The following is a 24277-nucleotide window of genomic DNA, read 5'->3' on the forward strand; positions in this document are numbered from 1 at the left end:
CATTTTGCACCGGATGCTCTTCCTGACGCAACTCCACATTACATGGAGAAATGTGGAAGGGGTGGGATTTGAAACGGGAACCTTCTGCACTGAAACCAAGCCCACTAACCAGTTGGCCACCACCACCGGTGCCTTTCAATAGTTTTTGAGTAATTCTCGTAAAAAATATGAACATGTACAAGTTTGGTTAATTAAATAAGTTGTGCACACAGAGATCCTCTGCTGACAGGAGCAGCTGCGTTTGAAATTCATAATTTTATATGGATGCACATTCCAGAACCTTCCTCTAGGTGGCAGTGTGCATAAAGGTGTCAAACTGTTCCTTGGAATTTTTCATAAACACAACAGTTATTTTTCAGTTGTTCTGGTGCACCAACAGTTAACCACCCTCTAATCACTTTATCTTCATTATGTGCCCTTTTAAATTGATGTTACATTTCTTGTTTTTGAATTATTATTTATACAACAGGGCTGGTAAGGACTAAACCTTATGCTGGTAACACGCAGGGAAAAATCAAGTGTTGTCTGGACAACCGGACTGAAAGATTGATATTCATGCTGCATAGTGATTTTAAATTAAATATTCTTTTAATATTCAATCGTGCTGAGATTATTCTCCGCAATAAGCCCCGACATGCCCAGCAACTGTGAGACACGCCGTATTCTTAGATAAAAGCAGTAACAGATGGATAAAAGGAGTCAATCCATTCCAGGTTGTTCACATGATAATTCACCAACAATAAATGTCATCTTGTAACTCACCAAATTAAAAAGACACATAATGAATATAATGTGATTACATGATTAACCTTGATACACCAGATCATTACTAAAAACAAGTTTGTTTCTGTAAAATACCATAGACATTTCTTACCTACTGAAAACTGCCACCTGTCAGAAATGTCTTGGCCTGTTGCAGGGAGTAACCTTATCACATGGATGACGGAAATTAGGAGCAGGTGCAGCTGAGGTTACAGGTCTCTTGAAATGAGCTTGTTTGGCAGTTTTTCATTTCCAAAGCCTTGGTCTGGTGGCTACCTAGGCTACTGCTGCATGTGGTATTACTTAAGCAAAACAAATGTTCATGTGTATTTATCTAGAGCAGAAAAGTTAGTCAGTTTAATCAGTTTATCGTTTTTATGCCGTTTTTATCTGGCGACTTACAAGATGACTGTATTTATTGTGTTTGAGTGACTGTGTTGTTTATGTATCTGCTCACTTCATTTTTTACAGGGCACATACTTTAGCTTATAAAATGACTAACAGGTTAAAAAAAAATTGACTGTAGCACTGACTAATATTTTTGATCTTTTGTAGGACTTTTTCTTACTATTGGTTTAACAGCAGTTCTCAACTTTCATTTGCTGGAAAATTTCAATACTGTAAATAACTTTGATGTCACTCTTTCTTCTCCTAGTTACACGTCTCCTTCAAAAATGTTCAGTTTTTATGAATTAAGAACAAACTCGCCTACAAACATTTTTGACACTCACACAGACGGAGCTTTTAAAACAGACTGACTCCAAATTTTGCTTCAGTACAAAACACAAATAACAAAGAAGCATGATAATGACAATAAGATGTTATTCAGAGAACTGAGCTTGTTTGCTATGAGTTTATACATGGGAGGGAAAAAAAAATTAAGGCACAAAAACTGCTGCCACATACAAACAATGAAACAATACAAATGTAAAGCCAAAATTCAATTTTTGTGTAAAAATGACCCCAATAAGATAAATTACAACAAATCAGCACCTCTGCTCACCAAACCAAAGCTGCATTCTTACACAATCGTTTCCTCACTGACTGTAATTTTTGTCGTTACTATAGTTGGGTTGATGTCAGACATGATTCAAAGCAGATGTTTCTATTGAGTTGAAATCCTCACACTGTCTCACATTGATCACAGATCCACACTATCGTTTAACAATTCAGTTCTACAACCTTAAACCCCACTGCTGACTGAGAGAAATCACGTGACTATGAGGCCAGTAGTGCACCGATATACATGTCCAATATTCTGGGGACAGAGATGTTACTGCACATAACCACCTCGTCTTTCATGGCTTCCACCCTTTAAATACAAAACAAAGCATGTTGATGGTTTTACATTAAACTCCCTGTAATATTACATGTGAAATAAAGTGATCAGGGTGAGGCAAAATGTACTCGAAAGAGAAGAAACAATCAGTAAAACTCAAACATGAACATAAAATTTAAAAATAAATAAATAATGGCTCTGCTGAAGGCAAAGTTCAACAATCTGCTGCACAGTTTACATCACACACAGCAAGGCCTCAAACGTCCCAAACGACATTTTTTCAACAAAAGCGTGTTTCCACAAAATCACTCCTGTCCAGGCCTCAACCCCCCCGCCCCAAGGGCACACGGCGTGAAGATGTGGACTGCATGCTTTTTTATTGTTGTTGATGGAAAACAAACCCTGGTTTCACACAGATGTTACAAGAACGTCATTTTTGAGAAATTTTACAGCTGTTGTATTGGAAAATTTTCAGGTTTTCAGCTCATTTTGATTAGATCAACATATGTGCTCTGGGATCTCATCATTCATGTAGAAGGGACACAAATGTGTCAATCACCTTTAAAAGGATGGGCAGTGAAATCCAAAGGGGAACAGTCACTTTTAAAGTTAACAGCCTCCTGAGCCAGTAAGCAGAAAGGTTTGTGTGTTTACCCTTTGAAACTTTATATGCACACATTTAAAATGTCACTTTTTTATGGTTTTGTCATGTTTGAGGAAACTGTAAATGCATGTTTATGTGAAAGGAGACATTTAATACTTAGTAAGTTTTAATGGGAGTTATACTGTGCAAAACTACTTCCAACTACATTTTAGTTAAATATGTTTGGAGTTTCATGTTAAACTTCCTCAAAGTGCCACAATTGTGTCTGTATGTGGAGAAACTGGGTTGTCTTGGGAAACCTAGATAAATAAAAAAAGAGAAGAAAAAAAGCCTTCCAAACAGTTTCTTCATCAATCTATTTAAATCTATTTTTGCTGAACTATGCCATTTTGACAAATTAAGTAATTTAATTACTTGATAATTGGCTCTCATTCGCTCTGTAAGGCAAGAGCCCAGAACACGCCTCAGCCGTGAAGAAAGTAAAAAAACACCAACTAAAAAAGCAACGTTAGTGCAGCAGATAAACAAGCCTTCAAATGATGATGCAAGCACCAAGATCAGCACAAATACTCATTTACACATTACTGATTTGAAAGAAAAAAAAAAGTGGATTGGTCACTTGAATTTTCAATTGGCGGCCAGGTAGAGGTCAATGAAAAATTACACAGGGGTCAAACTTTAAAAATGCTCCAATCATATTGAAAACTATATCACAGTATTTGAATGGTCATAACGATTCCAAAAAGATATAGTTTGGACTATCTATAAATAAATGTTATAGAGTTATGGGGTAAAAACATGAAGAATGGTGACAAAGGTCAATTCCAGTTTGTACAGGGGTCAAAGGTTAAAGTTGCTCCAATTTCCCAATAACACCAGTTAAATTCTTGAGGGTTCAGGGATCATGGGGATTTAACAGTACAGTTTCTGTCCCACAGATGCTGTGGGAGTGGCTCAGAGTACAGAAGGGCAGACGTGGACCTCTGTGACATAGGTCACTTAGGTCCAAACAGAGCCGCTTTGGCTCTAAATGTTGGTTAAATCAAAGCTGTTTCCTTGTACATGCACAGAGAGGATTCTAGGAATGAGAGCATGTTTAACATGCAGTCCCAACCATCTTAACTGCAAAATGTAGATTTTAAATCAGTTCTGGACAGTACGACATCTTTAATGGAAAACAGCATAATGTGGACAAACTGGATAACGAACAGCTGGGTTTTAGTTTTCAACAACGACAGTAAAGGCCCCGGCCTTCAGTATCAACAACTATCAATCAAAGCAGACATTCTGGCATGTTTCTAATCACAAATTGGTTCACAATTCAGGCCAATTTCTATAAAAATACTGTAATCCAGGTGTTACTTTCTGGGATAGCTGAAATACTGCAGTGTGGTCACGCAGTCTGTACAGAGAACCCTCAGACCCCTGCTGGAGTCCACTTTTCTACTCCAACACTTACAGATAATGGAACTGCAAAATTTATCTGAGTAAAAAGTGAAATAAAATGGGATCTGTTTGGAATGATTCCACTGCGGAGGATCTAAATGCTTGTCAGCCGTCAAGGAGGCCGCAGGCAGCAGAGAAATCCACAGACATCAACATACTGAAGGTAAAAAAAAAAAATATATATATATATATATATATAAATCTCAAACAGATCTGATGGTTCACTCTGCACTAGTTTTCAGTGAGATTCCCTCTGAATGTGAACACAAAGGGGGTTTTATGGACAGCTCTGAACTCTTCCACATATGGTGTCCTGCTGGATTTAATTCAGGGTCAAATATAAATAAAATAGTTTTTGAAAAGTGAGCAGATCAGAATGTCTTTTTAATCACATGTAAACATCAGTGCATGCACAAATAATAAAAAGGTAATAAATAATGAAAAAGTCCCAACAAATTTAAAAAATGAATAAATCAAAAAGCACAACAGCCTTCAAGGAGACCCATGAAAATAAGGAGTCCTGTGCTGTCAGCTGCAGCACGTGGAGAAGACAAAAAAAAAAAAAGAAAAAAAAAAGAAAAAAAAGGGAAGGGTTTTGGACTTCGGAATACTCCATAATATAATAAACACAGGGATCCCTGTAAACACTGATGTTCAGCACACCTGTAGTGGAGTGATTCCCAATGTGTGGGCTGCAGAACCCCGGTGGACTTCAGGGTACTGAAGGTGGTCTATGAGGTCATTAAAAAAAAATAATTAAAAAGTCAAATTTTCTATTTGTAATAAAGTTTAAAATGACCTAAAATATTTGATTATTTTTAATGTGTAATCAGAAGTAATAAAACCACGCCAGAGGATTTAAACTTATTTTTCCATTTCTCTGACCTACTTTAACAAAGCATATGTATGGAAAGTCTTTATCTTGTCTTAGGTGTTTATCCAAACTGTGATTAAAGGGATTAAAGGTTTTCAGATTTCAAAGTGGGCCTATGCCGCCTCTGTGTTCTTAAGTGTAGGAATTGCTGGTGGTGTAAATGTGTCTCAATCGCTGAAAAGGACACAAATGTGAGTGAACAAGTATAACCTGTCAATATCAGGGATTAAAGCAAAATAAATAAAATCATCTGACTGAATTTTTTTTTTCACAGCCAAATCATAAGCTGTTCACCATCTACCTTTCTGTAGAAACCCTTTTGCGATCGTGTTGTAGTGTTTAAGGTAAAACAGGATGGAGACCATGAAGAAAACAGCAAGTTGTTCTCCTGCTGAACAAAATTATATTTCCCTCACTAACCATCGCTGCTCTTTTCTATTACAGAAAGATTTTAACCTTCACATTATTTAAATATTTAAACAAATTTTAAGCAGACAGCTTGTCTACAGCTTTTACTTCATTCAGTAACAATTAAAATCTCAGGCCTGTAGCCGGGATCTGAAATGGGGGAGTGGGGCTTTTTTGGTGAAAGTGGACCTTTGCCAGCCAGCCGGGGGGGGGGGGGGGGGGGGGGGGGGCTCCCAGAAAAATTTGGGTTTTTGATGTCCAGGGATTCTGGAGGGGTTTTTGTTCACCGTTTTCTCACCACAATCCCCCACAATTTAGTTGTACTTCTTAATATGTGTTGTATTTCCTTTTTCCTTTTTTTGCCTTTAAACAAACTTGACATCACAACCGACATGTTTGTTTGATCAGATTACTAACCACAACAGTCAATCATTTTCCTATTTTTTGGCTTCCCTCATCCCATCTGACTCTGTAATGCTGAGCTTTGACATTACATTACTTTAGTTATGCAGAAAAATTTAATTAACTAAACTTACTTTTATTAGTGCAGCAGATAACTTAAACAATCTGGCAGAACTATTCCATTTATTAATTCTATTATCTCAACCAATAATTTGCATCACTTTTTAACAAAATTATAGCAACTTTAACTTTTGACCCCTGTACAAACTGAAATGGACCTTTGTCACCATTCTTGCTGTTTTTACCCCATAACATTCAGTCACAGACAGTCCAAACTATATCTTTTTGGAGCATTTATGACAAATAATGTGGTGTAGTTTTCAATATGATTGGAACATTTATAAATTTGACCACTGTGTAATTCTTCAATCGACCCCTACCTGGCTGCCTACCGAAAATTCAAGTGGCCAATTGTTTTTTCTTTTCTTTTCTCAAAAGAGTAATGTCTAAGGAGTATTTGTGCCAAATTTGGTGCTTCTATCACCATTTGAAGGATTCCTCTGGAAATATTCTGTTATCTGCTGCACTGTAAACAGCTCATCAATTAAAGTTAGTCAAGAACTATAGTAAAACGTAGGCCCAGATTAATACCAATTCAAACATTTTAGTTGTTATAATAATAATAATTATTATGATGATGATGAGTAGTAGTATGAAGAAGAGCCTGAACAGCCCGAACCCTAGTTCACTGGCGAGCTGTTGTCAATGGCCGAAGTTCTATTTGTAGCGCGGGGCTATAAATAGACAGATTATATAAAAAATATCTTCAAAATTGGACCTTTAATCAAGGGGTGTTGCGGAAGGCACGTACCTCCCTCCCCACAACATCCTCTTTCTGTCTGGATGCACACCTGACTTGCAGTCTCTGAGCCGAAACAATCAAGAATTTGTGTATTTATGTTGAAAGCAGCACCTAATTAAGAAGTAAGAAAGTTTTATCAGCGCATTTATGTCATGCCGCCCTCAGAAAGAGATTTAGGGGCATTTTGAGGGGGAAAAAAACAAGTGTTTGTTGTTAATGCATTGTGGGTCTCCAGCTGTGTTTTTAGTTTAACCACAGCAAGGACACTCACAGGGACACCTAGGGTAGACTTTGAAAAAAAGAAAAGTTTAAAAGTATGTTTGTAAACCCCTGCTCTTTACTCTCTGTGCACTGAGAGACACTCAAACACACCGCCCCCTGCAGACAGGACACGACTCGCTGCCAGGAGAGAAAAAACCCAAAACAAAACATAAACGGTGTTATTCTAAAAATCGACTTTTGTATGTGGTAAGTTTCATATCTTGCGTCCAGCCTTGATTCTGTGTCAAGACAGCATCAGCATGAAAGTCGCTTTTTGGCAGCCCAACTGATGGAAATCTGTTGTACCAACATAAAACTTTAATCCCTGCAATATTCATTAATATTTATCAACACTCCACTGTAGCCATTTCCATTTACACACACAAAAGGCGACCTGATGGCGTGGTCTCGTGCAGAATACTTGTGTTTGACGTGCAGGCAGGGACTGTGCACTGAAACCTGGAGGACCACTTGCAGCAGTTTAGCACAAAAGATCTTTTTGTTTTGATTTGTTGTTGTGTTTTTTTTAATTATGACTGTTTTTAAAGGAGATATTTGCTGTATTTTGGACCTAATGCCATGTTTGTACAGGCAGCTTTTTCAGTTGGACGTCCACTGAGTTGGTCTCACAGCTCGAGTCCAGTAGCAAAGTGTTTTCGCCCTTAACACGTTGCTGTAATAACACAAGTCCTGTCCTGTCCGAACACTGTGGTCCAGCGGACGCTGTAATGAGTCTGATCCGCCTCCTTTCTGAATGCAGCATGACACATGTTGGACATGAAGGAAAACGTAGCTCTGCAGCACGTGGTGAAGACAATGTGATACGTTAAAAGCTACTTAATTATTCAGTTCTACTGTAGCTGCACGTTTGCTGTTTGTCTTTCAGTTGCTGCTGATGCATAGGTGGAGCTCAACGCTGCTTTACTAAAAGCTACACAAGTTGTTTTTTTGTCTTTCAAACAGAAGAACAAGAACTTCACTGCTGAACTGAACACGTCATCGGTGCCTGTTGTGGGCCATGAAGAGCAGAACCTTGTGGATGCCGTTGAGCCGGTCTTTCAGAGAGGTGAGGGCCAGAAACGGGAGCTGGGCCCGACCTTCTAATGGAAGAACGGCGAGTAACCACCAGCACCACGATGGACCGTTTGGACTGGCCTGCAAGGAGACAAAGACACACAAAACAAGACAGTGTGAAACATTCATTTCATCTATTTGCCAAATCTTGAAAAATGGCATACTTTGACTGCAACATTTGTTTTCTTCATAACCCTCATAGTATCCAACTATGCAGATAGTTTTGGATTTTATGTGCCCTGGTTTTAAAACTTCAGCTGCCATCGCACAGAATGAAGGTTAAATGTATTTTTATTTTGGTAGCTGAAACTTAGAACCCAGAAATAATGTTCTGATTAGTGCACAGAATCTGTAGATGCTGATGTAAACAGACGTCACTGGAATGTTCTAATGAAGAATTTGATCCAGAAATGCTAACTTGTAATAATATGATTATTATTATTATTATTAGTAACTGTTATTGTCATTATGGTTCCCTCCAGGTGCTCCGGCTTCCTCGCACATCCAAAGACATGCAGGTTTGGTGAAGTGGAAACTTTAAATTGCTCATATGTTTGTCTGTCTGTGGCCCTGTGACACGCTGGCGGCCTGTTCAAAGTAAACGCTGCCTCAAGCCCCATTTGCTGGGACAGATTCCAGCCCACCTCCCACCAGACCCTGAACTGGAATAAGTGGGTATAGAAAATGAATAATTACTGTTCTAATCCAATTACATTTTTTCTGCGAATCTGATTGGTTAATCATGTGAAATATCAGGCGTATAATATCTGTGGAACGGTGGCCAAAGATGTATTACTCCGTGTCCTGACCGGTGTTCTGACGAGACGTCATGACCGCTGAATGTCTTTCCTGTCCTCCGCGTGCAACAGCAAATGCGCGCACAACTGCGCATGCACAGTATTATCAGGACACGGAACTGTCAAGATGCACAATTCGTCAGAACACCTGTGTGCTGTGCACGCTGCTAGCTGTTAGCGCTGTTAGCTCAGAGTGAGAGAAAGTCGTGTGCCGCTGCTGCTAAAATGAGTGAGTTTAAGCTACTGTAACAAAATATTGATGTGGATTCTGATACAGAATTACCGTTTCACGTTTTATGGATTTTCACGTTTGATGGATTACTGATTTGATGGAGAGACGCTCACTGCTTCACGGTAAGCCTCGCCACCCAAATTACCTTCAGAAAAATAAACCATGCAAACGATGGAATTGGATTAGAACAGGAATAACCCTGTTGTGTCTGATGATGTGTGGACGTTCATACATATCGAACATATTTTACTATGTTTATCATTTACCTACTGGTTCCACCCTTTAATTACATTCATTTCAAGTTATTTGGTTTTAATATTTATTTGGGTAAACTGTTATTGTTTACGTGACATGATACAGTTCCGTGAGCGGCTAGTCTGGCCTGTTAGCATTAGCCCATGTTAGCACACAGAAGTCGGTCATGTCTTGGCTAAAGCTAATTACTTTAAACTAACAACCTGTTTGAGAGACATCGAGAGTTTATGTGGATAATAATAAAAAATGACACACTTATTGAGCACAGAATAGATGTTTGTGCAGAGAGAACGTTGCATCGCGTGCACCATCTCACCTATTCCAGTGCCAACAAAATTATTTAAGTATTTACTTCATGTGTACAACTTAACCAAATTATGGAAATTAATTATAAACTGTGTGCATGAGAACATTTTTTTCCTATTATGTCATCTTTTTAGTGGATCAGGTCACTGAGTGCATAAGGAGCTGGTCTTCCAATTGACCTGGGTTTGAACCCTGCTTACGCCACCTGTCTGTTCTTGGACAAGACATGTAATCCACCCAGCTGTTAAGGGGTCCTGGCCTCAGCTGGAGAAGTAATGTGCGTTGGACTGGTGTCCCATTCGGGGGGAGTTGTAGACTCTCATCTGCTTGATGCTCCGGAATACGGAGATAAACACCAACACCAGTGGGCCTCAAGTCTATACAGGTCCTACTTCTTCCTCTTTGTCCACTCTGTGGACTCCAACACTCCATGTGCACACTGGAAGTGGGTCCTTTAAAACTTTGCGTCTTTACTTTTAGAAAACATTCTTTTTGATGCTTTTATTTGGGATTTCAAGAGAAACATGGATCATCTCCTCCTCACACAAAGTCTTTATGGATATCTGGTGGACTTTGACCACAGGTGAGTGAGATACGTTTTCACTTTGGTTACTCCTGTTTCGCAAGTGCAAATGTGTCTGTCTGTCTGCGTTCTTGCACACCTGTGCGGTGCTCTATGTGTCTCAATGTGCTTTATGATGTAATACGGGAAATATGGCCGTGGCCACGTCACAGACATTTTGAGCATGCTTGAAATGTTGCACTGCAGTCTGACTTTACCAAGACACATACGTTACAATACAACTTGTGTTTCTGTGCAATCCTGACAAAACACACATTTCATACTGCATGATCGTGTAATGAGTATGTGGCTTTACTTAATTAGCAAAGGTTGGAGCAGGGAGACGTGGAAAACATGCAGAGCAGATCATCTCCGGGAGCAGCGCTGGTGACCCCTAGTGCCGGGTGTGTGAAATGTAGAGACATGTTTCATAGTGAGACTGTGTCCTGTACCCACTGTGACACTCCCAGCCTAAACTAGAAACTGTTCTTTTGCACATTGGATGAAGACATAAATGGTTGAATTGCACATGTGGGACTTGAAGTCAAAATGTCAGAATTCTGTAAACCTAAAACAAGACCCCTGCCTCAGACTAAGAACAAATCAATTCCCAGGTTAAATGGGTCATTGAGTTTGACCTTTCAAGGTAACCCAAGATCAAAGGTCATGTGACTAACAGAAAGGTGATATGACTTTATATTGGTGTTTCATAGTAAACAAAGGTTATATCTGTAACGAATTCCTCAAAGCAGCCGTTCTGAACATCCTCCATTATATAAGAACTGGACCAAAACTCGGATGTTGGCGAGTGTCACCTAAGCTGATGATGAGGCAGCTTTCCTGCCAAGTCTCTTCAGAAGATCCTTGGGAACCACTAGAATAACTGTGTCATGCATTTCTTTAGGCATGATCCAGGATGCAGGTGCCTCAGGCTTGAGGGTCCTAGGAGCTGAAGAAGACCCATGGCAGATAAATGGTTACGCACTTTTAAGAGGTGGAGATAGATGATTTGCAACTGTAGTTACTATCCAGGACTCATGACGGTTCCCTAATTTTGTGGATGTGGCAATGCACAGAGGTATAGAGCCTTCTCCTACCGTGGTCCAACTCTTTGGAACGATCTACCTGCAGCTATAAGGCAGTCCGACACGGTGGAGACTTTTAAAGTGGATATGACACTTAAAGACAGCATAGTCTTATTACATGTAACAAAGGTTATATAATTTGGTCAACCTAAGCGTTTTAGGAAAATGGACGCGGTTCTCCTGTTATATACAACATTTGAACGTCCCACCACTGAAAAATGTGCACGCCCCGTGACCAGCTTCCCGCTGAGCACCAATCCTGAAATACGTCACTATGTGTAGACCATATCGGCTTGCGCGCCTGGCGGCCGTTGTTTACACTTTTTTTAGCGGCAGAAACTTTGATTAAACACAGCTCTCAGGGACTTGTTTGTTGATATGCCTGACCAGTGTGTCGCAGCATATTGCACAAACACAAGGGTGAATGGTTTTAGCCTTTTCAAGTCCAGGCAGACTGATCAAAAGCTGCGGTGTTGTGCGATGCACGAAATGTCCGGCTGCCGCTCGCACACACGCATTTGCTCCTGACAGCAGACACTTTCCTCTACCATCTCCGTGTTCTCACACCACTCACAGGAACACATAAAATGTCAACCCCAAATAATATATTCACAATAATCTTGAAATGGTCAAGGAACTTACGTAGTCAACACAGTGGCGTCATGTAAACACAACGACGGCGTGTAAACACGACGGCGGCATGTTCACTGTTGTTTTTGGTGATCTTTTTCGAAACTTTCGCCGTTTATTTCTTATTCTTTCGTGAAAATAACGTAACTAAACATGGATGAAGGCAATGCCAGGCACTCGAAAACGGCAAAAACCCGAAGGTAATGACGGTGGTCCACAAGTAGCAGCTACACTATCACGGCTCCGGAACAATAACAAAGGTAGTAAACAGACGCTCGAATCGAAAATGCTATACAGTAATTAGAGTGTTATAAACAGCAGCAACAAAAATGAAAGCCTCCCTTACCATTCCATATTCTGCAGCCTTTCAGAATCCATCGGAATTGGCACGTCTCTTGCCTCTGCTTCGGCTCCACCATAAACACGTCGGCATTATTTTCGCTGCCAGAATGCTCCTGGTTTGAATGTTCGTCCGAAAGATACGGCTCCAATCTGTAGGGTCTAATCACTGCTGCGACATCCTCAGGAGGTCCATCTGTTCCTGTTGTTAATCGAACAGACAAAGATGGTACTCTCCACGCTGTGACGTCACAGCATCATGTGACCGCTGATGGAACGCTGCCAGCGCGCTTTCCAAGAAACACACTTTTGAGAAGCTGTACAAACTTTATTTCTCAGTGATAATAATTAAAACCACTTTCAACTTACTATACTGTATGTATATTTTGATATTTATATCAGTTTTACCTAATTTTTTAGGTGTCATATCCACTTTAAATCAAGACTGAAGACCCACTTTTTTTTAGACTGTCTTATTAATGTATTCTGTTTTTATGTTTGCCTTGTAATGTTTTTTTATTCTACTGTGTTTTACTCTTTTATTGTGCCCTTTTTGATCTTAAATTTACTCTGTTGTTATGAATTGTGTGTTATGTGAAGCGCCTTGGGGCGACTCTGCCGTGAGATGGCACTATATAAATTAATAAACTGAAATTGCACAGCACCAGCACATGCTGCAAGACCTGTCCTGACCTATGACCTTGAGTTTTAACAGATTTTTCTCAAAGTCAAATCACTTGGGCTGATCCTGAATGACTCCACCCAGATTGGTTTGATGTAACATAACAGCGTTGTTCATACACAAACACACAAGACAACAAATTAAACCAACGCAGGTGTGGCCATGTAAACTGTGTGTATGTGTGTACCTGAGGCTCACAGTCTTTCTCAGGCATGGGTCCAAAGTGTCCTTCGATGCGTTCCTTCTGTTCAGCATTGAGGGAGTTGACCCAAACTAAAGCCTGGTCATATACTGCATCATGCAACGACTGCAGCTCCTGCTCTTCACTGCCCTCCACCTACAAACACACAAACAAGCCATTTTGCTTAAACAAATGGTCAAACTCACAACATATCCCATTTACAGCCAAACCAAGAAAAAGTACAATTCATCACAGTTATTTCATATACAACCCCTGGCAAAAAATATGGAATCACTGGCCTCGGAGGATGTTCATTCAGTTGTTTAATTTAACCCGTCCCACTTGCAGTCACTGATCTAAATTAAATACTTTTGCGAAGGTGACATTAACATTATCTGTTGGGTCCACTTGGCAGTAACATATCTAATATAGTCGTTTTTATTTACCTTATCAGCTGTACCCATCTACTTTTTTCTTTACCATTAGTCGGAAATGTATAGAAAGACAAATCCGGCGAAGTATAAGATCGATTGGTGCACATGGGCACACAACACTGTGGCATTCTTTCACTGTTTACACTGTGCTGCCAGAACCAACGAGTGCAGAGAAAAACACGTGTTTTCTTTGTTTGGGTCCGGACGGAGATTTACAACCCCTGGCAATAATTATGGAATCACCGGCCTCAGAGGATGTTCATTCAGTTGTTTAATTTTGTAGAAAAAAGCAGATCACAGACATGACACAAAAGTAAAGTCATTTCAAATGGCAACTTTCTGGCTTTAAGAAACACTATAAGAAATCAAGAAAAAAGATTGTGGCAGTCAGTAAACGGTTACTTTTTTAGACCAAGCAGAGGAAAAAATATGGAATCACTCAATTCTGAGGAAAAAATTATGGAATCACCCTGTAAATTTTCATCCCCAAAACTACACCTGCATCAACTCAGATCTGCTCGTTAGTCTGCATCTAAAAAGGAGTGAACACACCTTGGAGAGCTGTTGCACCAAGTGGACTGACATGAATCATGGCTCCAACATGAGAGATGTCAATTGAAACAAAGGAGAGGATTATCAAACTCTTAAAAGAGAGTAAATCATCACGCAATGTTGCAAAAGATGTTGGTTGTCACAGTCAGCTGTGTCTAAACTCTGGGCCAAATACAACAACATGGGAAGGTTGTTAAAGGCAAACATACTGGTAGACCAAGGAGACATCAAAGCGTCAAGACAGAAAACTTAAAGCAATATGTCTCAAATATCGAAAATGCACAACAAAACAAATGAGGAACGAATGGGAGGAAACTGGAGTCAACGTCTGTGACCGAACTGTAAGAAACCGCCTAAAGGAAATGGGATTTACATACAGAAAAGCTAAATGAAAGCCATCATTAACACTTAAACAGAAAAAAACAAGGTTACAATGGGCTAAGGAAAAGCAATCGTGGACTGTGGATGACTGGATGAAAGTCATATTCAGTGATGAATCTCGAATCTGATTTGGGCAAGGTGATGATGCTGGAACTTCTGTTTGGTGCCATTCCAATGAGATTTATAAAGATGACTGCCTGAAGAGAACATGTAAATTTCCACAGTCATTGATGATATGGGGCTGCATGTCAGGTAAAGGCACTGGGGAGATGGCTGTCATTACATCATCAATAAATGCACAAGTTTACGTTGATATTTTGGACACTTTTCTTATCCATCAATTGAAAGGATGTTTGGAGATGATGAAAATCATTTTTCAAGATGATATGCATCTTGCCATAGAGCAAAAACTGTGAAAACATTCCTTGCAAAAAGACACATAGGGTCAATGTCATGGCCTGCAAATAGTCCGGATCTTAATCCAATGAAATCTTTGGTGGAAGTTGAAGAAAATGGTCCATGACAAGGCTCCAACCTGCAAAGCTGATCTGGCAACAGCAATCAGAGAAAAGTTGGAGCCAGATTGATGAAGAGTACTGTTTGTCACTCATTAAGTCCATGCCTCAGAGACTGCAAGCTGTTAGAAAGCCAGAGGTGGTGCAACAAAATACTAGTGATGTGTTGGAGCGTTCTTTTGTTTTTCATGAGTCCATAATTTTTTCCTCAGAATTGAGTGATTCCATATTTTTTCCCTCTGCTTGGTCTAAAAAAGTAACTGTTACTGACTGCCACAGTTTTGTTTTTTTTCCTGATTTCTTATAGTGTTTCTTAAAGCCAGAAAGTTGCCATTTGAAATGACTTTAGTTTTGTGTCATGTCTGTGATCTGCTTTTTTTCTACAAAATTAAACAACTGAATGAACATCCTCCGAGGCCGGTGATTCCATAATTTTTGCCAGGGGTTGTATTAGTAGCTACAGAGCTAACCTAGGTCCTCCCTTGACTGACGGACAGAGAGATATCTTAGCTCTTGTCCTGCCATCTTTTTCCTATTGTCTTTTTGCTTCAGTCAGTCATACCTTTACATCCTCCAGGTACTCTATATCAGCCGTATTGTATCCATCCCTCTCGCTGTGGTGAATGACTTTGAATCTCCGTCTGCCAATGGTGTCAACCACTGACCGGCCGTCTGAGAAAAACCTCACATTCCGGATCTCCAACAGGCACCCGTAGTCTGCAAACCTAGAGCCAGGAACAACCGTTGGAGCAGGAGGTGAGGTCTATACCCACAGAAGTGTTGAGACAGTCTTGTAGCTAACAGATACATCATTTTTGCACTGACCCTTTGAGGTTGTCTCCCAAACACATGCCAAAGCAGTTTGTTCCTGTTTCCATGCATCGGCGAATCATCAATCTGTAACAGGGCTCGAAGATATGGAGTGGGCACGGGACGGTGGGGAAGGCCATAGTGCACACAAATATAGGCACATTCTTGTTAAGGCTGAAAAGAAAGAAGAAAAATAAAGAATGTCATGATGTGGTGCACAGGAAGGTCACAGTACAAGGGCTGTTATAAGAAGGACAAAGTCTCCAGGCAAAAAGCAAACATGACAACAGCAGTACAAGATTTTCCCTTGAAGCATATAAAGAACTTATGTCCTGAGGCTTTACTTAGAGTACCTTCATTTTACTTTTTAATTTGCCAACCTACAGAATCTCCCGAGTAGCCAAAAACTAGAAGCTTCATTTATTATTTTGGGTCATTCAGCTACAGTTTAGGTATAAACATTCCTTGTGATGGTAACAACTTAGGGCATGAAAAGCAAAACTGTAGATGGATAAGTGAGTTTGTCCATCCCGGCCAGTGTGTGTACACACACAGAAGGTGACCTGATGGTGTGGTCTTTTGCTTTCCCAGACCATCAGTGGGGGGGCTGCACGTTAGGGTGGTCCATAAAAATGATCAAAATTTTTTTTTCAAAAAACTTCAAGTCTCACCCTCTAAATTTGTTGTACCTAACATAAAAACACATCATGTACAATTTAATAAAACTCTAATAATTCTTACTGGTAGCACACAGCCCTTAAAGATTTTGCTGGCAATAACTTTGTCATATAGTATGGTCATTTCCAGATATTTCCAAATGATTTCTGTCAGTTTAATATTGATATGTCAGGACAGAAATTATGGCAATACATTGGAAAATCAAATCTTTTCATATCCCATAAAATAGTAACACTAAAACATGAAATGTGAGAGCAGTTCTTCTCGTACATGTATCATGCTCCTACAGTACCTACATACTGGGGTAGTGAAGATTTTGTAACATCAAACATTGCATTTTCATTTTATTGATGAATACTGTTTCATTATTGATAAATTTAAATAAGTCTATGCTTTATATATTTCCACATATATTTTGATCTAGCTCCAAACCATAATAGTCTTTATGCCTTGCAGTACTTAATATTCAAAAAGGTATGAATCAGCACAAGAACCATTATACAGTTGTGTAACATAAGAGAACATCCTTTACATGATAATGATATTTAAGTTTGCTTGCATCATGACCAAGACTTGCTGCCGTTTCAGTCAGAATATAGGTGGCACTTCTGTCTGTTGTTTTGGTCCTATCCAATGCTGCTGCAAGTCCTGGTGTTACAACAGCTTTAATTTTACTGGCTTTTTGTGGCACTGGCATAACAAATTCTTCATCTGGGACTTTCTGTGTTCTCTTCACTCTGGCTGGAGGACAGTGTCAGGTAGTGAGACATTAGATGGTCCAGGCTCCTCCAGTTTCTCTTTGTATTTTGACTTCTGCAGCTTTCCTTTTTTCTGCTCTTTGTTCTTTGGCAGTTTGTATTTTATCTATGCCTGTCATGCATCCCCTTCTACCTTTCTCTCGCTGAGCAAGTAGGAACTGTCTGTCATCTTCAAACTTTATCATTGTTAGGACATCCTGATGTGCCATGTCAAACAAGTCCTCCAAGATTCACAAAACACTGTTTCATCTTTCTTCTGCTTGTCTGTATTGCGATTCTTGGCTTTTTCAATGTTTTCCATTTTCCGAACACCTTTTCTAACTTTGTGATCAGATGCTGCTTTGCCCTCAGTGGGATTCTAGCTCTCTCCCAAAAGGAATTGCCATGTCTATAGAGGTCACAGCAGCATCATGGACAGTTTTCTTCAAATCAGTGTGTTTGAAGAAAAATACCTTGAGTATTTGCCCATTTGAGGGCAATTGTTTTCCCTTTATTTCAGTGGTGGAACCAATAAGGTATACAAATGTTCTACTTCTAGTAGCTGACATGTTTTACTGAAGTTTCCAGTTAATGGTTAAGCATGTTAAGTCAGCAAGTGTCTCTTTTTACATTTATCTCATGTTAGATTCACCATCACCAAAGATCTGAAAGAAAAGAAGCTGTGAATTGAAGCAAAATTTTCAGCTTGTAGCCTAAAATAACATTTTTTGAAAGTATGTTGTTTGTGAGAAATATTTAAACCCAGGTATAGTTTTAAATTGAAAATAAAATTATACTTTAGTTACACTCAGGTGGTTAACTTCTATCCTCTTTATAAGTGATGTGATTAGATACTGGATAATGGATAACCTATTGCACGGGCACTCGGGCAGCGATAACTGATATATTTACAACCTTCAGCTATGATGTGCTACCTCTAAATATTAATGTATGACAAAAATATCTGGCAGGCTTTCTTTTTTCCCCAAAGCATCATAAAATGAAGGGGTGAGAGTAATGAATTTCCAACTTTTATTTTTTTGAACCACCCTACTGCACGTGCACGTGAATGCAGCCTGTGAAAAACAGCCTGTGGAGTGCAACTTTTCCACAAAAGTCGTACTGATAAATCTGCTGTGCATCCCGTTGATGAATAGATGAAAACTCTGATCGAATCCAATAAGAATCAGCCTGAAAAAGGCATTGTTTGAATAGTTAAACTTGCTTCACATATCGCATCCTGCGAGGTGGAGAGCAGCCAGTGGATCCAACACACAGCGACGGCGCCATGTTTTTTAAAAATACACAAACGTATTGTTTCACTTTAAATATGCAATATGTCTATTTCAGATGATCAGCAGTGTGCACCTGTCTGTTTGATAGCGCAGAGCTCAAAAACAACCAGCAAACCCTCGTTCTCTGCAGCCGCACACACAGCACAGGCCTGGGGTGCAGGGGCGGACCCATAGCTCTGAGTAGGGTGGGTCATTTTCACCCTTAGTCATGGATTTCTATATCCCCACTTTAAAAATGCTCCATTTCAGAAATAATAGTTGTGAATTTTGAGGTGATTTGGTTACTGTTTACGGGGATCACAGTGAAGTTATAATTCTCCGCAAATTTAAGTTTGCAATTTTCCTGATTGGTAAAAACTAATGGGACATATGATTCCCAGATACAACCCCAATTCCAATGAAGTTGGGACGTTGTGTAAAATGTAAATAAAAACAGAATACAATGATTTGCAAATCCTCTTCAACCTATATTAAATTGAATACACCAAAAAGACAATATATTTAATGTTCAAACTGATAAACTTTATTGTTTTTTGTGCAAATATTTGATCATTTTGAAATGGATGCCTGCAACACGTTTCAAAAAAGCTGGGACAGTGGTATGTCTCCCACTGTGTTACATCACCTTTCCTTCTAACAACACTCAATAAGCGTTTGGGAATTGAGGACACTAATTGTTGTTGTTGATTTCCAAAAACAATTTGAAATGTGGACTCATCAGACCACAGCACACTTTTCCACTTTGCGTCTGTCCATTTTAAATGAGCTCGGGTCCAGAGAAGGCGGTGGTGTTGTGTGGGCCGCCAGAAGAGGAGGTACTGCTGGCCCACCACCAGAGGGCGCCCTGTCTGGAGTACGGGCTCCAGGCACCAGAGGGCGCAGCCGCCTCACAGGAGCAGCCAGGGTGACAGCTGTCACACATCACCGGCAACAGCTGTTACCAATCATCTGATCGGCAGGGGTATATCAGCAGGACGACGTCTCCACCTCTTTGCCGAGATATCGTTCTACCTGGAAGGTAATAATCTCAGCTGACTGCTTGACAGTAACCTTTGTGATTTTTGTGAGTGATTGCAGACTTTTTTCTCCAACGAGAGGTGGAGGTAGCTTCCCTGCCGTGCAGGTTGCTGGGTGCAGACGCGCCCACGTTTAATTGTGTTCTTGTTCCTCGCCAGCAGTACCAGGTCCGACACGCGGAGGCAGTGGCCACCTGGGCGTTCGGAACTTGGCGGCTCCAGTATTCCCGGGGTCCTGTGACGGAGGAAACCGTATGGTTCCGGTTCTACTTTGGAGAGGCGTCTCCTATCTTCGAGCCTGCCCACACGACACCATTGTGAATTGAATTTTGTCCATTGTTGTAATTTGTTGTATTTGTTGTGCACGTTCGCAACAGTAAAGTGTTGTTATTTGACCTATTCCATTGTCCGTTCATTTGCGCCCCCTGTTGTGGGTCCGTGTACTTACACTTTCCCAACAGGATATCTCGGCCAACGTCATGGATCCCGAGGGGCGTCAACCGGCTGTTGAACGGCCAATGGAAGAACAGGGCGCACAGGCGTCCGCAGGAGGAATGGTCGGTGAGTTGCAGCGGATCCTCACCGCTTTCACGGCTCGGTTGGATTTAATAACCGAGCAGAACGTCCTCCTTAACCGCAGGGTGGAGGCTCTCGCCGCGCAGGTGGAAGCGCGCCCTCAGGGCGCTGCTGCGGCTCTCCCTCCTGTCGACCCTGTGCGTAACAGTGACGTTCCACAGGTCGTTCAACAACCCCTCCCACCTTCCCCTGAAGCATACATAAGCCCTCCAGAGCCATACGGGGGTTGTGTAGAGACATGCGCGGACTTTCTTATGCAGTGTTCGCTCGTCTTCGCACAACGTCCCGTCATGTACGCGACTGATGCTAGTAAGATAGCTTATGTAATTAATCTGCTTCGCGGCAAGGCACGCGCTTGGGCTACAGTGCTTTGGGAGCAAAATTCACGGCTCCTTCTGACATATGATGGGTTTGTGAGGGAGTTCAGAACAGTGTTCGATCACCCAAATAGAGGAGAGACCGCTTCAGCCGTGCTGCTGTCAATGAGACAGGGGCGCCGGAGCGCAGCTGCTTATGCAGTCGACTTCCGCATCGCGGCTGCGAGGTCCGGCTGGAATAACACTGCCCTCCGCGCCGCCTTCGTAAACGGACTGTCGTTGGTCCTGAAGGAGCTCCTGGTGGCCAAGGACGAACCGCGGGATTTAGACGGGCTTATTGATCTCGTTATACGATTAGACAATCGGTTAGAGGAACGCCGTCGGGAGCGAGGCGAAGGACGTGACCGGATACGCGCCGCCCCTCTCCCTTCCGGGTTCGAAAAGGGGCCGCCCTCCCCACGCTCCACAATCGCAGCGCTTTGTGGGGCAACAGCTCCCCCTGTTGACGTTGTTAGGGAAACGCACAGGGCCAAAATGGGAAGGCTGATCCGTGGAGAGTGTTTTCTCTGCAGCTCAACAGAGCACACACAGAGAGACTGCCCCAAACGGCCAAAACGTCAACACTCGCCCTTAGAGACTGGGCTAAGGGGGGGTCAAGACATTCAAGTGAGACACACACAAATTGCCACACGACTCCCAGTCACAATCCTGAGCGGGGATTTAACCCTTCAAGCCCGAGCACTGGTGGACACGGGGTCAGAAGGGAATCTGCTAGACAGCAGATGGGCAAAGGAGGTAGGGCTCTCTCTGGTGGCGCTTCCTACGCCATTGCAGGTGCGGGCACTAGATGGCACCCTCCTCCCTTTACTCACACACAAGACACCACCAGTAACTCTGGTGGTGTCTGGAAGCCACCGGGAGGAGATTGAGTTATTTGTAACTCCTTCTACCTCCCGCGTGATTTTGGGCATCCCATGGATGTTAAAGCACAATCCCCGGATCGATTGGCCGTCTGGGGTGGTGGTTCAGTGGAGCGACACCTGCCATCGGGTGTGTTTAGGATCCTCGGTTCCTCCCGGTTCCCAGGCTAAGGAGGAGGTCAAAGTCCCTCCCAATTTGACGGCAGTGCCGATTGAGTACCACGATCTTGCTGACGTCTTCAGCAAGGATCTGGCACTCACCCTTCCCCCGCACCGTCCGTACGATTGTGTCATTGATTTGGTTCCAGGCGCTGAGTTCCCGTCCAGCAGGCTGTACAACCTCTCACGACCTGAGCGCGAATCAATGGAGACCTACATCCGGGACTCATTAGCTGCTGGGCTGATCCGGAACTCCACCTCCCCGATGGGGCAGGTTTCTTTTTGTGGGCAAGAAAGATGGCGGACTTCGTCCATGTATTGATTACAGGGGGCTGAATGAGATTACGGTTCGCAACCGATACCCGTTGCCATTATTAGATTCGGTGTTCACCCCCCCTGCATGGAGCCAAAATCTTTACTAAGCTGGATCTTAGAAATGCGTATCACCTGGTTCGGATCCGGAAGGGAGACGAATGGAAGACGGCATTTAACACCCCGTTAGGTCACTTTGAGTACCTGGTCATGCCGTTCGGCCTCACAAACGCCCCCGCGACGTTCCAAGCATTGGTTAATGATGTCTTGCGGGATTTCCTGCACCGATTCGTCTTCGTATATCTAGACGATATCCTTATCTTTTCTCCGGATCCTGAGACTCATGTCCGGCATGTACGTCAGGTCCTGCAGCGGTTGTTGGAGAACCGGCTGTTTGTGAAGGGCGAGAAGTGCGAGTTTCACCGCACTTCTTTGTCCTTCCTGGGGTTTATCATCTCCCCCAACTCCGTCGCTCCTGATCTGGCCAAGGTTGCGGCGGTGAGAGACTGGCCCCAACCCACTAGCCGTAGGAAGCTGCAACAGTTCCTCGGCTTTGCTAATTTCTACAGGAGGTTCATTAAGGGCTACAGTCAGGTAGTTAGCCCCCTGACAGCCCTGACCTCACCAAAAGTCCCCTTCACCTGGTCGGATCGTTGCGATGCCGCGTTCAAGGAGTTGAAACGGCGCTTCTCGTCTGCACCCGTTCTGGTGCAGCCCGATCCTAGTCGCCAGTTAGTGGTTGAAGTGGAAGCCTCGGACTCAGGGAGAGGAGCTGTGCTTTCCCAGAGCGGGAAGACCGATAAGGTCCTTCACCCGTGTGCCTATTTTTCCCGCAGGTTGACCCCGGCCGAGCGGAACTATGACGTCGGCAATTGAGAACTCCTTGCGGTGAAAGAGGCTCTTGAAGAGTGGAGACATCTGTTGGAGGGAACGTCCGTGCCATTCACGGTTTTCACTGACCACCGGAACCTGAAGTACATCAGGACCGCCAAGCGGCTGAATCCCAGGCAAGCCCGCTGGTCACTGTTCTTCGGCCGTTTTGACTTCCGGATCACCTACCGTCCCGGGACTAAGAACCAGAGATCGGATGCCTTGTCCCGGGTACATGAAGATGAAGTCAAAACGGAGTTGTCGGATCCACCGGAACCCATCATCCCGGAGTCCACTATCGTGGCCACCCTCACCTGGGACGTAGAGAGAACCGTCCGGGAGGCCCTGGCACGAAGCCCGGACCCTGGAACTGGGCCGAAGAACAGACTATATGTCCCACCAGAAGCTAGGGCTGCAGTCTTGGACTTCTGTCACGGCTCTAAGCTCTCCTGTCATCCAGGGGTGCGAAGAACCGTGGCAGTTGTCCGGCAGCGCTTCTGGTGGGCGTCCCTAGAGGCCGACGTCCGGGATTATATCCAGGCCTGCACCACCTGCGCCAGGGGCAAGGCTGACCATCGCAGGGCTTCGGGTCTGCTCCAGCCGCTGCCCGTGCCCCATCGCCCCTGGTCCCACATCGGCCTGGATTTTGTCACGGGCCTCCCGCCGTCCCAGGGCAACACCACCATCCTCACGATAGTGGACCGATTCTCCAAGGCGGCCCACTTCGTGGCCCTCCCGAAGCTCCTGACGGCCCAGGAGACAGCGAACCTCCTGGTTCACCACGTCATCCGGCTGCATGGGATCCCAACAGACATCGTCTCCGATTGTGGTCCCCAGTTCTCCTCGCACGTCTGGAGGAGCTTCTGCCGGGAACTGGTGGCCACGGTGAGTCTCTCATCCGGGTACCATCCCCAGACCAACGGGCAAGCAGAACGGGCCAACCAAGAGATGGAGCAGGCCCTGCGTTGCGTGACAGCCGCGCACCCGGCGGCCTGGAGTACCCATCTGGCCTGGATCGAGTATGCCCATAACAGCTAGGTGTCGTCAGCCACCGGCCTCTCCCCTTTCGAGGTATGTCTGGGGTACCAACCTCCTTTGTTTCCAGTGGTTGAGGGAGAGGTCGGTGTGCCCTCGGTCCAGGCCCACCTACGGAAGTGCCGTCGGGTGTGGCGTGCCGCCCGTTCTGCCTTGCTGAGGGCCCGGATGAGGTCAAAGGCCCATGCAGACCGTCGGCGGCCCCCGGCCCCTGCGTATCGACCAGGACAGGAGGTGTGGTTATCCACCAGAGATATCCCCCTCAAAGTGGACTCCCCCAAGTTACAGGACCGTTACATCGGCCCTTTCAAGATCCAGAAGGTCATCAGTCCAGCCGCAGTGAGGCTTCAGCTGCCGGCCTCACTGCGGATCCATCCTGTATTTCACGTGTCCCGGATTAAACCACATCACACCTCACCCCTCTGTACTGCGGGCCCGGCACCGCCTCCTGCCCGGATCATCGATGGCGAGCCGGCTTGGACTGTACGCCGGCTTTTGGATGTCCGTAGGATGGGCCGGGGCTTCCAGTATTTGGTGGACTGGGAGGGGTACGGACCTGAGGAACGCTCCTGGGTGAAGAAGAGCTTCATCCTGGACCCGGCCCTCCTGGCTGATTTCTACCGCCGCCA

At 43.3% G+C, this 24277-nt stretch overlaps 1 protein-coding gene across 1 annotated transcript in view; it reads right to left on the reverse strand.

The window, feature by feature from the left end:
- Window positions 1–6318: 6318 nt before the first annotated feature.
- Window positions 6319–24277, reverse strand: part of LOC117520228 (LON peptidase N-terminal domain and RING finger protein 3-like) — a 59791-nt gene continuing 41832 nt past the window's right edge. Inside the window, exons 9-12 of the mRNA XM_034181538.1 lie at window positions 15749–15907; window positions 15486–15648; window positions 13048–13197; window positions 6319–8053 (exon numbers count right to left, since the gene is read on the reverse strand). Coding sequence (XP_034037429.1) covers window positions 7895–8053; window positions 13048–13197; window positions 15486–15648; window positions 15749–15907 — 631 coding nt within the window. The 3' untranslated portion in view covers window positions 6319–7894. The remainder of the gene's footprint in view (window positions 8054–13047; window positions 13198–15485; window positions 15649–15748; window positions 15908–24277) is intronic.

The sequence above is a fragment of the Thalassophryne amazonica genome, chromosome 11, assembly GCF_902500255.1.
Source record: "Thalassophryne amazonica chromosome 11, fThaAma1.1, whole genome shotgun sequence".
Lineage (NCBI taxonomy): Eukaryota > Metazoa > Chordata > Actinopteri > Batrachoidiformes > Batrachoididae > Thalassophryne > Thalassophryne amazonica.